This window comes from Elephas maximus, chromosome 1 (assembly GCF_024166365.1).
Source record: "Elephas maximus indicus isolate mEleMax1 chromosome 1, mEleMax1 primary haplotype, whole genome shotgun sequence".
Classification (NCBI taxonomy): domain Eukaryota; kingdom Metazoa; phylum Chordata; class Mammalia; order Proboscidea; family Elephantidae; genus Elephas; species Elephas maximus.
In genome coordinates this window covers 139,140,891-139,154,101 of record NC_064819.1, presented here as the reverse complement: position 1 = coordinate 139,154,101, position 13,211 = coordinate 139,140,891, and the positions used below count along the sequence as shown (strand labels likewise).

At 36.6% G+C, this 13,211-nt stretch overlaps 1 protein-coding gene across 6 annotated transcripts in view; it reads right to left on the bottom strand.

Annotated features, from left to right (window-relative positions):
- The window catches only part of SENP6 (SUMO specific peptidase 6), a 118,576-nt gene that overhangs the window by 15,810 nt on the left and 89,555 nt on the right, over positions 1-13,211 (bottom strand). For 5 of the 6 annotated variants that reach the window (XM_049895811.1, XM_049895818.1, XM_049895827.1 and 2 more), the window contains 2 exons: positions 4,657-4,779; positions 3,562-3,654 (listed from right to left, as the gene is read on the bottom strand). In XM_049895811.1, coding sequence (XP_049751768.1) covers positions 3,562-3,654; positions 4,657-4,779 — 216 coding nt within the window. The remainder of the gene's footprint in view (positions 1-3,561; positions 3,655-4,656; positions 4,780-13,211) is intronic. The other variant, XM_049895834.1, reaches the window with a different exon arrangement.

Sequence of the window (13,211 nt, the reverse complement as noted above, 5' to 3'; positions counted from 1 at the left end):
AAAGTGATAGAAAACTATCTGCCTCAATATTAAAATGTCTTCAGAAATCTATATATGTGTAGACTGTATAGTTTTCAACATTTTCTAAGTATTATGTGTGTGTATCTACCTTTTTTCCTTTTATTAACTTCTACTGTGTGTTTTAATAAGGTACCAGTTGCCATGGTGCTGATCTAGACTCATAGCAACCTCATGTGTGTCAGAGTAGAACTGTGTTCCATAGGGTTTTCAACAGTTAATTTTTCAGAAGTAGATCTCTAGGCCTTTCTTCCAAGGTGTGCTGGGTGCTGAGTGTGTGAACCATCTGCACCACCGAGAGATTCCATTACTAAGATAGAAAGGGCTTACTACTGAAAATATTTATGTAAGTAAACCTTTAAAGGTTTCATGCTATATTGAAATTTAAATATACTGAAAGGAAATAAATTTTAATTACTAAAGAGTTTCAGCTATCAATGTACTCATGACATAGTTGAATCTAGGTATCACAGTTCCCAACAGCAGAGGGCAGTCCATAGGAAACTGTACAGTCTAGGCTTATAACCAATAATAATCTAACCAATAATTTTCTCAAGAGCCTATGATTTGCTAGGAACAGTGATATGTGCTGGGGATACAATAAACAGGCTACAGGTGTCAGAGAGCTTACAAGCCTAGTATAATTCCCAAGGCCTAGCACAATTATTTGTCATGCAGTAGGTTTAATATTTGCTGAATCAAAAATGAATACTGTGACAAGGATAGAAGTTATTCCATAGTCTGAGTTCTACAAAATGTTAAATTAACCCAAGGTCATATTGAGAAACAATACTCTTTATCCTTTCTTCAGACAGCATGTAGAAACATCACAGAGGCTCATTTCATCCTCGGTATGTAAAGACAGATGGATAAATGCTTTCCTCCTGTTCCAAATTATTAATCCTCAGTATCCTTATGAACTTAAAAAAAAACCATTGCCATTGAGTCAATTACTCATAGCGACCCTATAGGACAGAGAAGAACTGCCCCATCGGGTTTCTAAGGAGTGCCTGGTGGATTCGAACTGCTGACCTTTTTGGTTAGCAGCTATAGCACCTAACCACTAAGCCACCAGGGCTTCCTTATAAACTTAGGTCAGGCTGTACTAATAGAAAGGGCAATACACTAACTTCCTCATTTCGTCAACTCTAAGACAAAGCTGTATCTTGTCATATCTGAATTTTAGAAATGTTAAAATATGAAAGAAATGTTTTTAAAAAATTGATGAAATGTGGTATAATCCAGTGACTCTCAAACTACAGCCACAGCCTAGGTCTATCACAGTTAACATTTTTTAGCTGTGTTAATACGGATAAGCCATAAAATTTCTATTGTCTCACCTATGAATTAGGAAAAGTCTTTTCTTTGGCTGAAAGAAGAAAGCAGAATCAGATAACCTTGAGGTCACTTCTAATTCCTTCATTGACCTTGAATAACCAAAGGAAGAAGCGGCTAAAACAGACAATTTCATCTATCTCAAGATGGATTTGACCCAAGTATCAAATTTCTGCTCCTTGTCAATTACTGTGACAATTTTTAACAAACAGCTTATAAACTTTTAAGCTTAAAGATATTAATATCACCAATAAAATTAAAAATAAAATAGATGACAACTATATGAGTGTTTACTGTTTTGTTCCTATAGGGCTGGCATGAGTTGGGGGCTGGCTAGATCACAGCTAACAACAACAACAACCTAATATCATTAGGGAATATACACATTTGTGGCTCTACCTCTTAAAAAAAAAAAAAAAAGACAACTTGATTTGGAGGCTATTCTTCTACTTATTAATGGCAAATTTCTTCTGCAAAATCCTTTATTAGGCCTACAACTTTGCCCATTCTCCCTCAATAGACTGGAAGCGTTAACAGTATACATCAGATACAGTAACTAAGAGGCATGTATGTACCTCTAACCCTAAAGAGCATGCACCCAAATTATGCTTCTATTTAAAATTTTTATACTTAATTTCCGATAAATGGCTTTCTATGTATATCCTGGAAACCTTGGTGGCACAGTGGTTAACTACTACGGCTGCTAACCAAGAGGTCGACAGTTTGAATCCGCCAGGCGCTCCTTTGAAACTCTACAGGGCAGTTCTATTCTGTCCTATCGGGTCGCAGTGAGTCGCAATCGACTCGACGGCAGTGGGTTTGGTTTGTGTATATCCTCCCTTTCATCCAAGTAGGCTGCTCTACCTCAAACGTTACTTTTTATCACATATTAGTGCCAAGAAACTTAATTTGGGGAGAATGAAGAGAGCAATTAGTTTTAAATTGTATTAGGATACTATGTTTGATTTCAGCAAATACACAGCTTTCAAGAGGTTGTGCTTTATAGCCATAAATGAACGTTTTGACTTAGCCTACCCGCTTCTGACTGGGCAAGTAATGGAACACAGGTCTCATGATTAAAGCAAAATTTTAAGTAACTGGGATTTGAAATTGACTATCCTATAGGTGAATTTGTTTTTTATAGTGTCAAAGGAAAAAAAAAAGGCACATTCAGAAGCTAGCCTGTCACTAGGTCTTTTAAACACAAACAATTTCACAGAAAACCAACCTTAGACAAGGTTACTCTGACACCATGATAAAATGAGACAAAGCAAGGCCATTTCATAATTTATCTAAGCGGAGACAAACACGAAGGTCACAGTGCAACTCACAAAATACCAACCCCCCCCGCCCCGCTTTTCCTGCTAAATTGGCAAATGCTACTTTTTTACCCAATCACAGAATTTCTGCAACCAATCTAGGGCAAACCATCACCTCCTAGGACCCTTCCCCAAGTCCCCTAGCCAAAACCCAAATCCTATAATAGATTCTTCCTAGCACTCTCTTACTGAGACATCTCATGATTACACATAGTGTGCATTCTCCCTTACTGCAACAAGTAATAAATCCAAGTTGTTCAACTACAGGTAGGTATGTTCCTGGTGGGCTTTGGCTGGAGGGCATAGAAAAGCAATTCCCCTGCTCCAAAAAGAAATACAAAAAATTCTCAGGTCTTAATTATACAGTAATACTATCCAAACACATAAGTATCTCTCTAGTCATTGAGAGGAAGTAACAGTGTTAAGTACCTTCATTTATTTACAAAATTGCTTCAAGTAATCAGAACAGCCTAATATAGAAGCTGGTTTTCAATCTGCACAAATTTCATAACTCCACCCATCACTGATTTTTAGTTGAGACAAAGCTTTTTGTAAACCAAAGAGTCAAATTTTTCTAAATGATGTAAACATCTTTTTGTATAAAATAACCTTTCTAAACAATGTTTGCTAGACCACTAGCACCACTGTTTATTTTTTAATGACATTAGTCTATATTGACCATTAAAACTAAATTTAAAAAGGTATCTGGTCTAGTGATTGCTAAGTTCAATATCATACATGATTCACTGGAAATCTACATTAATTTTCGTAAGATTATAAAAATATAAATATATACATTTCTCAGAAAGAAGTTTTATAATGGACATCTTCATCTCAGAAAAACATTTTCTAAAAATTGCCATCACATTTACATAAAATTCTTACTCACGCTTCATTAAGGGGTACAAAAATAAAATCCTTCTCAAAAATATCTACATGCCGGGTCCAGGTTTTTACTCTCCCATGTCGCTTTTGCTGTATTCTGTCAGACAAGAGATAAACTATCAAGCTTCTGAAAAGTCTCTAGTGCTTCAGCTTATATGCAGCAATTTATAAATTACGAAGATTCAACAGCAAGAACACTTGTGTAAGATGGTTTAAGCAATCGGGGAAAGAAAATACAGCATTGGAGATGGAGCTAGGAAGGCAAGAAACTGTTCATCATTGGATATGGAAGAAAGAGGTATTTAATTCCTGCACTACATCCTAGAGGTTACAACACTTGTCTTGCCTAGACTTAGCTCTCCACTATAGTTTAGAATTGGTTCCAGCAACTATGTTAAAAGGCATATTGGAGCACTGCCTACAAAAATTTTGCAGAAAAACAGGCAGAAGAGTGAGAAATATCTGAGGGCAGATGAAGCAAGGAAGACTATGAGTACAGGGGAGCAGTGAAGGAATGTATATCGTCAACTCTAAGACACAAAATTGGGAATTGTCAAAATAGTACAAAACATTATTTATATTATGTACAAGCAGCCATCAATTCATTTAACAGTAGTTACGACAAAAATGTGTCAGCATTTTATATTTCTTCTGAGTAGTTACCAGCAAGAATTCAAGCTGGATACTCAATATATTGAAAAAGAATTATAAAGAAAATAACTCAGACCCAGTATCTAGAAGAGTACTTCCTTAACTTGTTTGAAAAGAATTATTCAAAGAGCTTATTACAATTCCAGACTCATAAGATCCTCTAGGGTACAAGAACATCTTGAGTGAAACAAAAAAAATCCATATTTAATAAATAATATATAATTTTTTAAAAACCATCAGGCATATTTGGGAAGCACTGTTCTAGGTATCACACCTAGACCTTTATGAATTCTAAGTATTCTTAAAGCTTTAGAATATTATGAATTATAATCATTTTGTAAACAATAGAACTAAATAATGGTGCCTCAATGCAGATAAGTAATTTTTATTAAGTTAAGCTTGAGTGACTTATTACATTTGTTAAATATCTTTAAAGAGCTTGACTTACGACAGATTGGTTGTTTCAGGAAGATTTCTCTTCTCTCTCTGATTAAGGCGTTTATAGAAAAAAGAACTGAATATATGAATTCGGTCAGCTTCTTCTTTCTTCAGTTTTTCAAGCACTAAATATCTAACAGACAAAAAATAATTCCAACGTAATGCATTTAATAGTTCACTTTTTATTAAAAAGTCAGCCAAGCAGTGATCGAATATCTATTTAGCCATCCTCAAACTGTTCCTATAACTGAAAGAAGTTATCAGAAATGTTTATTATTGTAGACAATGATAAACAACAGGCTATCCTTGAGCAGAGAAGTGGTATTTGAAAGTAAATCCATGACTTGCAAGACCTAATATTTTATAAGAACACATTCTAAACTCACAAGTAAACATGTGTTCACACAAAAACTTGTATATCAATGTTCATATTATTATTAATAATAGCAATCTATAGCAACACTCCCCATTTCCCACCACCATTCCCCCCAAGCCCCAGGCAACCACCAATCTCTTTTCTGTTGCTATTAAAACTCTTGAATTGTACACTCAAAACAAACTCTAAACAAACAAAAATGAGTTGGCCGTACTTATGTGGAGCTATTTCTGTGGTCTCGATTCTGTTCCATTTATCTATATACCTGTCCTTCCACCAAATCACAGAATCTTGAATACTGTCGCTATACACAATATGTTTGTATGCGTTCACACTCATGCAGAATTCTGGTAGACTGATGTCTTCCACTTTAGTCTTCCTTTGAATAACGTATTTAAGTTCCTTTGCTTTTCCAAATAATTTCAGAATAATTTTGTCTCTCTAAAAAAAAAAATCTTGCTGGAATTTTGATTGAGTTGCACTGAATCTGTGTATCAATTGGGAGATGACTGGTATCTTTACTATGTTGAGTATTCCAATCCATGAATATGGTGAGTTTCTCCATTATTTAGATCATGTATATAAATCTGAACATGTGTTATTAAATTTATGACTAAGCATTTCATTTTTCCCTTATTTTTATTGTGCTTTATGTGAAAGCTTAAAAATCAAGTATTTCATACAAATATTTATACACCTTGCTATGTACTCTGAGGTGCTCTCCCCGTAGAAACAGCACACTCCTTCTCTCTACTCTGTGTTCCCTGTGTCCATTCAGCCAGCTTGTTCCCATCTGTCTTCTCATCTCACCTCCAGACAGGAGCTGCCCCTACTCTCATGTGTCTACTTGAGCCAAGAAGCTCATTCCTCATCAGTACCATTTTCTATCTTATAGTCCAGTCCAGTCCCTGTCTAAAGAGTTGACTTTGGGAATGGTTCCTATCTTGGGCTACCAGAAGGTCTGGGGACCATGACCTCTGGGGACCTCCTAGACTCAGTCAGACCATTAAGTCTGGTCTTTTAACAAGAATTTGAAGTCTGCATCCCACCGCTCTCCTGCTCCATCAGGGATTCTCTGTTGTGTTCTCTGTCAGGGCAGTCATTGGAGGTAACCGGGAACTATGTATTTCTTCTGGTCTCAGGCTGATGTAGTCTCTGATCTATGTAGCCCTGTCTCTTGAGCTCAAACTTCCTTGTGTCTTTGGTGTTCTTCATTTCTCCTTGGCTCTAGGTGGGTTGACACCAATTGATGCATCTTAGATTGCTGCCTGCAAGCATTTAAGATACCAGTTGCCACTCACCAGAGTGGGATGCAGAATGTTTTATTATGCTAACTGACCTAAACATCCCCTGAAGCCACGGTCCCCAGACTCCTGCCCCTGCTACTCTGGCCTTCTAAGCATTCTGTTGTATTGAGGAAATTGCTTTTGGTTTAGTCCAGTTGTGCTACCTCTCCTGTATTGTGTGTGGTCTTTCCCTTCACCTAAAATAGGTCTTGTCTACCCTCTAATAAGTGAATACCCCTCTCCCTCTCCACCCTTGTAACCATCAAAGGATATTCTGTGTTTAAACTATTTGAGTTCTTGTAATTGCAGTCTCATACAATATTTGTCCTTGTGCAACTGACTACTTTCACTCAGCATGATGCCTTCCCGATTCCTTCATGTTAAGAAATATTTCACTGGTTCATCATCATTCTTTACTGATGCATAGTATTCCATTGTGTGAATATACCATAACTTATTTATCCATTCATCCGTTCATGGGCACCTTAGCTGCTTCCATCTTTTTGCTATTGTAAACAGTGCTGCAAAGAACACAGGTGTGCATATATCTCTTCCCATAAAGGTGCTTACTTCTCAAGGATATATTCCAAGGAGTGGGACTGCAGGATGGTATGGTAGTTCTATTTCTCGCTTTTTAAGAGAGAGCCAAATAGATTTCCAAAATGGTTATAACATTTTGTATTTCTACCAGCAGTGTGTAAGTGTTCCAGTCTCTCTACAACCTCTCCAACATTTATTATCTTCTGTTTTTTTGGATCAATACAAGCCTTACTGGAGTGAGATGGTTATCTCATTGTAGTTTTGATTTGCATTTCTCTAATGGCTAATGATCGTGAGCATTTCCTCATGTATCCGTTAGCTGCCTGAATGTCTTCTTTGCTGAACTGCCTGTTCATATCCTTTGCCCATTTTTTAACTGGGCTGTCTGTCTTTTTGTATTTGAGTTTTTGCAGTATCATGTAGATTTTAGCGATCAGATGCTGATCGGAAATGTCATAGCTAAAAACTTTTCCACAGTCTGTAGGTAATCTTTTTACTCTTTTGGTGAAGTTGTTGGATGAGCATAGGTGTTTGATTTTTAGAAGCTCCCGGTTATCTAGTTTCCCTTCTGATGTTTGTGCATTGTTAGTAATGTTCTGTATACTGTTTATGGCATGTATTAGGGGTCCTACTGTTGTCCCTATTTTTTCTTCCATGATCTTTATTATTTTAGATTTTATATTTAGGTCTTTGATCCATTTTGAGTTAGTTTTTGTGCCTGGTGTGAGGTATGAGTCTTGTTTCATTTTCTTGCAGATGGATATCCAGTTATGCCAGCACCATTTGTTAAAAAGACTGTATTCTCCACATTTAACTGACTTTGGGCCTTTTGTCAAATATCAGCTGCTCATATGGGGACAGATTTATGTCTGGGTTCTCAATTCTGTTCCACTGGTCTATGTATCTGTAGTACCAGTACCAGGCTGTTTTGACTACTGTGGCAGTATAATACATTCTAAAATCAGGCAGTGTGAGGCCTCCCACTTCGTTCTTCTTTTTCAGTAATACTTACTTATCTAGGGCCTCTTTCCCTTCCATATGAAGTTGGTGATTTGTTTCTCCATCTCATTAAAAAAAGTCATTGGAATCTGGAATGGAATTGCATTGTATCTATAGATTGCTTTTGGTAGAACAGACATTTTTACAATGTTGAGTCTTCCCATCCATGAGCAAGGTATGTTTTTCCACTTATGTAGGTCTCTGTTGGTTTACTTGCAGTAGTGTGTTGTAGTTTTTTTTTTGTATAGGTCTTTTATGTCTCTGGCTACATTTATTCCTAAGTATTTTATCTTCTTAGAGGCTAATGTAAATGGTATTGATTTGGTGATTTCCTTTTCAATATTCTCTTTGTTGGTGTAGAGGAATCCGACTGATTTTTGTATGTTTACCTTGTAGCCTGATGCTGATGAACTCTTCTATTACTTTCAGGAGTTTTCTTGAGGATTCTTTAAGGTTTTCTGTGTATAAGATCATGCCATCTGCAAATAGAGATAATTTTACTTCTTCCTTACCCAACTGGATGCCCTTTCTTTCTTTATCTAACCTACCTGCTCTGGCTAGGACCTCCGGCACAATGGTGAATAAGAGTGGTGACAAAGGGCATCCTTGTCTGGTTCCCGATCTCAAGGGGAATGCTTTCAGACTCTCTCCACTTAGGATGATACTGGCTATTGGCTTTGCATAAATGCCCTTTATTATGTTGAGGAATTTTCCTTCTATCCCTATTTTGCTGAGAGTTTTTATCATGAATGGGTGTTGAACTTTGTCAAATGCCTTTTCTGCATCAATTGATAAGATTATACGGTTCTTGTCTTTTGTTTTATTAACATGGTGGATTACATTGATTGTTTTTCTAATGTTGAACTATCCATCCTTGCATACCCAGTATGAATCCCACTTGGTCATGGTGAATTTTTTTTTGATACATTGTTGAATTCCATTGGCTAGAATTTTGTTGAGGATTTTTGCATCTAAGTTCACGAGGGATATAGGTCTGTAGCTTTCTTTTTTTGTGGTATCTGTACCTGGTTTTGGTATCAGGGACATGGTGGCTTCACAGAATTGATCTGGGAGTATTGCATCCTTTTCTATGCCCTGAAATACCTGTAGTTATAGTGGTGTAACTCTGAAAGTTAGGCAGAATTCTCCAGTGAAGCTGCCAGGGCCAAGGGTTTTTTTTTTTTTTTTTTGGTTGGGAGTTTTAATTACCTTTTCAATCTCTTCTTTTGTTATAGGTTTATTTAGTTGTTCTACCTCTGTTTGTGTTAGTTTAGGTATGTAGTTTTTCTAGAAATTTGTCCATTTCCTCTAGATTTTCAAATTTGTTAAGAGTACAATTTTTTATAGTAATCTGATATGATTCTTTTAATTTGAGTAGGGTCTGTTGTGGTATCAGCCATCTCATTTTCTATTCAGGTTATTTGCTTCCTCTCCTGTTTTTCTTTTGCCAGTTTGGCCAACGGTTTATCAATTTTGTTAATTTTTTCACCTTTTCGTCTTAGTTAACTCTTTCAATTGTTTTTCTGTTCTCTATTTCATTTAATTCTGTTCTCATTTTTATTATTTGCTTTCTTCTGGTGCCTGAGGGTTTCTTTTGTTGCTCTCTATTTGTTCAAGTTGTAGGGATAATTCTTTGATTTCGGCCCTTTCTTCTTTTTGGATGTGTGCCTTTATTGCTATAAATTGACCTCTGAGCACTGCTTTAGCTGTGCCCCAAAAGAAGTGTTTTCATTCTCATTGGATTCTATGAATTTCTTTATTCCACCCTTAATTTCTTCTGTAATCCAGTTGTTTTTGAACAGGGCATTGTTCAGTTTCCAAGTGTTTCATTTCTTCTCTCTGCTTTTTCTGTTTTTAATTTCTACTTTTATGGCTTTATGGTCAGTGAAGACAAGCATTTCATTTTCTGCATGATTTAAATGGTATGCATTTTAAATTTTGGTTTCCACATTTCCATTGCTAATAATACAGAAATTGATTTTTGTATATTTAGTTTGCCTCTTGCCATCTTGCTAAACTCACTAGTTCTAGGAGAGCTGTTCTGGTAGATTTCTTGGGCTTTTCTACACAGATAATCATGACATCTGCAAAAATGTCACACGAGAGCTTTATTTCTTCCTTTGTGATCTGAATGTCAATTATTTCCTTTCTTTGCCTTATTGTGGTGGTTAGAACTTCCAGCAGTACGATGAACAGAAGTCATGAGTGGACATCCTTGCCTTGTTCCCAATTTTAAGGAAACAGTGTTCAGCAAGTATTTCAGCAGAAAGTATGACATTACCTATAATTTTTTTGTAGATATTCTTCAGTAAGTTGAGGAAGTTCCCCCCATTAGTTTTGCGAGATTGTCTCATGAACAGATGCTAAATTTTGTCAAATGTTTTTAATGCATTAATTTATATGATCATGTAACTTCTCTTCTTTAATCAGTTAATATGGTGGGTTATACCGATTAATTTTCAAATACTGAAAGTGTTGCATCACTGGAATAAATCCCAATCAGTCATGGTATATAATTCTTATTTACTGTTGAATTCTATATGCTAACACTCTGTTAAGGATTTTTCCATCAATATTCATAAAAGATATTGGTCTGTATTTTTTTTTTTTAAATACTGTCTTTGTCTGGCTTTGGTATGAGGGTAATACCGGCTTCAGGAAATGAACTGAGGAGTGTTCCCTCCTCTTCTGGAAGAGACTGGGTACGACTGGTGTTAGTTCTTTTAACTTCTCAAAGAATTCTCCAGTGATACCACCTGGGAAGAAAAAAGGGCAGAAGAGAAAGAAATGACCAAGGTAGATGTCAGAAGAGACTCTGAAACTTGCTCTTGAATGTAGTGGGGCTAAAGTGAATGGAAAAAATGATCACAGAAAAGAGCTAAAGAAATTTCAAAGGGCAACTCGAGAAGACCAAATATTAGAATGAAATGTGCAAAGACCTGGAGGTACAAAAACAAAAAGCAAGAACATATTTGGCATTTCTCAAGCTGAAAGAACTGAAGAAAAAATTCAAGCCTTGAGTTGCAATAGTGAAGGATCCTATGGGCAAAATGAGCCCTGGTGGTGCAGTGGTTAAGAGCCCGGCTACTAACCAAAAGGGCGGCAGTTTGAATTGACTAGCCGCTCCTTGGAAACCCTATGGGACAGTTACAGTCTGTCCTATGGGGTTGCTATGAGTCAGAATGGATTCCACAGTATTGGGTTTCAGGTTACAGGCAAAATATTGAATGATGCAGGAAGCATCAAAAGAAGATGGAAAGAATACAGAGAGTCACTGTACCAAAAAGAACTGGTCAATGTTCAACCATTTAGGAGGTAGCATATGGGAACCAATGGTACTGAAGGAAGAAGTCCAACCTGCACTGAAGGCATTGGCGAAAATGCTCCAGGAATTCACAGAATACCAACTGAGATGTTTAAACAAACAGATGCAATGCTGGAAACGCTCACTCATGTATGCCAAGAAATTTCGAAGACAGCTACCTGGCCAACCAACTGGAAGAGATCTATATTTGTGCCCATTCCAAAGAAAGGTAATCGAACAGAATGCAGAAATTATCAAACAGTATCAGTAATATCACATGCAGGAAAATTTTGCACAAGATAATTCAAAAATAGTTGCAGCAGTACATTGACAAGGAACTGCCAGAAATTCAAGCCAGATTCAGAAGAGGACCTGGAACATGAGGGATATCACTGCTGATTTTAGATGGATCTTGGCTGAAAGCAGAGAATACCAAAAGATGTTTACCTGTGTTTTACTGACTATGAAAAAGCATTTGACTGTGTGGATCATAACAAATTATGGATAACATTGTGAAGAACAGGAATTCCAGAACATTCTATCGTGCTCATGTGGAACCTGTACATAGACCAAAAGGCGTTCATTCAAAGAGAACAGGGGAATACTGTGTGGTTCAAAGTCAGAAAGGTGTGTATCCCTTAAGCATACAATCTGTACACTAAGCAAATAATCCAAAAAGCTGGAAAAAAGAAAGCAACATCGGGATTGGAGAAAGACTCATTAACTTGAGAAATGCAGATAACAAAACCTTGCTTGCTGAAAGTGAAGAGGACTTGAAGCACTTACTGATGACGATCAAAGACTACAGCTTTCAGAATCAATTGCACCTCAACATAAAGAAAACAAAAATCATCACAACTAGACAATAAACATCATGGTAGAGAAAAGACGGAAATTTTCAAGGATTTCATTCTACTGGGATCTACAATCAACACCCATGGAAGCAGACATCAAGAAATCAAATGATGTATTACACTGGGTAAATATGCTGCAAAAGACCTCTTTAAAGTGTTAAAAAAAGCAAAGGTGTCACTTTGAGGAGTAACATGCACCTGACCCAAGCCATGGTATTTTTATTCGCCTCATATGCATGCTAAAGCTGGACAATGAGTAAGGAAGACCAAAGAACTGATGCCTTTGGATTATGGTGTGGTCGAAGGATACCAACTATGCCATTGACTGCCAGGAGAACGAACAAACCTGTCTTGGAAGAATTACAGCCAGAATGCCCCTTAGAAGCGAGGATGATAAGACCTCATCTCAACTACTTTGGAGATGTTACCAGGAGGGGCTATCGCCTGGAGAAGAACATCATGCTTTGTAAAGTACAGGGGCAGCAAAAAAGAGGAAGACCCGCAACGTGATGGACTGAAAAAGTGGCTTGAACAACAGGCTCAAACACAGCAAGAACTGTGAGGATGAGACAGTACTAGGTAGTGTTTTGTTCTGCTGTACATAGGGTTTCTATGAGTCAGAATCGATCTGACAGCACCTAACAACAAAAATTGGGGCCTGGAGTTTTTGTTTTTGAGAATTTTAAAATTATGAATTCAATTTTCTTAATAGCTATAGAGTTATGCAAATGATATATCTCATATTGGGTGAGCTGTGGCAGTTTTTTTTTGAAGAATTAGTCCATTTTATCAAAGTTAACAAATTTATGCATGTAGAATTCCTGGTAGTATTCTCTTACCCTTCTGATGTCTACATGGCCTGAGATATTATCCCCCTTTTTTAATTCTTGATATTAGTAATTTGGGACTTCTTTTTTTTCAACTGTCTTGCTAGAGGTTTGTAAATTTTATTCTTCTTTTCAAATAACCAGCTCTTTGTTTCATCGATTTTCTCTACTGTTTTCTATTTCAGTGATTTATGCTCTATTTATTTCCTTCCTTCTACTTGATTTGGGCTTATTTTGCTTGTCTTTTTCTACTTTTTTTGAGGTTAGAGTTTAGATTATTTTAGACATTTTTTCTATTATAATGTATGCTTTTAGTGATATAAATTTCCCTATTAGCACTGCTTTAGTTGTACCTCACAAATTTTGTATTTTCATTTTT